The 1,304-nt window shown below is 36.8% G+C and overlaps 1 protein-coding gene across 1 annotated transcript in view; it reads left to right on the top strand.

The window, feature by feature from the left end:
* Positions 1-255: 255 nt before the first annotated feature.
* Positions 256-1,304, top strand: part of LOC107579451 (calnexin-like) — a gene marked incomplete at its 5' end in the record, with an annotated part of 2,891 nt that continues 1,842 nt past the window's right edge. Inside the window, 2 exons of the mRNA XM_016265284.1 lie at positions 256-369; positions 1,016-1,172. Of these exons, the coding sequence (XP_016120770.1) occupies positions 256-369; positions 1,016-1,172 (271 nt within the window). The remainder of the gene's footprint in view (positions 370-1,015; positions 1,173-1,304) is intronic.

Below are 1,304 nucleotides of genomic sequence, written 5' to 3'. Positions count from 1 at the left end.
ATTAAGTGATAAAAAGCAGTAGCAAATGTTGTACAAAATAAATATCACCACTAACCATCTTTGCACCAATAAAAAGTGCAACACTTTGTTTTTCTACTAAATGATATTACACTCACTTCCTGTCGTGCGCTCTCAAGTAGCCAAGACAGCAAGTGTGGGTATTTTGGACAGTGAATATCTTATGTGTGTTACACTGGGGATCAAAGGCATCACGTTTTGTCCATATCCTTCTGATTTGATGTATTTGTAATTTAGGGACGAAGACGCTCCCGCTAAGATTCCTGATGAAGATGCTGTGAAACCCGACGGCTGGTTGGACGATGAGCCAGAGTACATCAGTGACCCCGATGCCCTCAAGCCAGAGGACTGGTAAGACTTTCTCCATTACTTTAAAAGTCTTCAGAAAACTTTATTTTTGCTCTTACAGTGCATGACAATTACTGAAAAACACTTTTTAAAAAAAATCTTTTATCAAGATATCACTTTTTCCTCCTCTGGAGAAACTTGTATAATAACGTATATAAACATTTAAACTAATAATATTAATAATAATAAAAATCTACTTTTTACAATCCAATCAAATTGCGATTTTCAGTTAAAAAGTTAGCAGCAATATGAATGTTACAATATTTTTTTTTGTATTAATTGTTGGCTATAGACCGTAGATCCTACATTACCTGCATCCATACAGATACTTACGTAAACTGATATATACTATATAGCTTTGGCTGTGTGATTGTTCATAAATATATAGAGACATAAATACAAATGAGCTGCATTGTAATGAACGCACAATCGCTCTGTATCATGTAAAAGACTGAGTTATTATGTGTTGGACAGTGGTGAAGTGAGCTGATTTTAATGAAGAAATTAGGACTCCTGGGGTGATGATCTAGATTTAATTGTTGTAATTATAGCCTTAACCAAGAGAGCAGCTGAAATAGAAATATGAGGAGCACGTCGTGTGTGAGGTTTTCTTTCATAACTGCACTACATCTGTGCTCGTCTCTTTTAGGGATGAGGATATGGATGGCGAGTGGGAAGCACCTCAGATCCCCAATCCCGTCTGTGAAACGGCCCCCGGCTGCGGCCCATGGGAGAGACCAATGATCGACAACCCCAACTACAAGGGCAAGTGGAAGTCACCAATGATTGACAACCCTAATTATCAGGTAATTAGCATCTTGTTTTTTTTAATAAAACCAAAATTGCAATCGATTGCAAATGCTTAAAAAGCTTAAGCATTTAAAGGGGTCATGAAATGGAGAATCAATGGAGAAATCATGTTGTAATAAGTTTGAGAA

Source organism: Sinocyclocheilus grahami, unplaced genomic scaffold (assembly GCF_001515645.1).
Source record: "Sinocyclocheilus grahami isolate Dianchi unplaced genomic scaffold, SAMN03320097.WGS_v1.1 scaffold17508.1, whole genome shotgun sequence".
In the NCBI taxonomy this organism is placed as follows: domain Eukaryota; kingdom Metazoa; phylum Chordata; class Actinopteri; order Cypriniformes; family Cyprinidae; genus Sinocyclocheilus; species Sinocyclocheilus grahami.
Note: the sequence above shows the minus strand (reverse complement) of the source record. Positions and strands in the feature narration are given on the sequence as shown.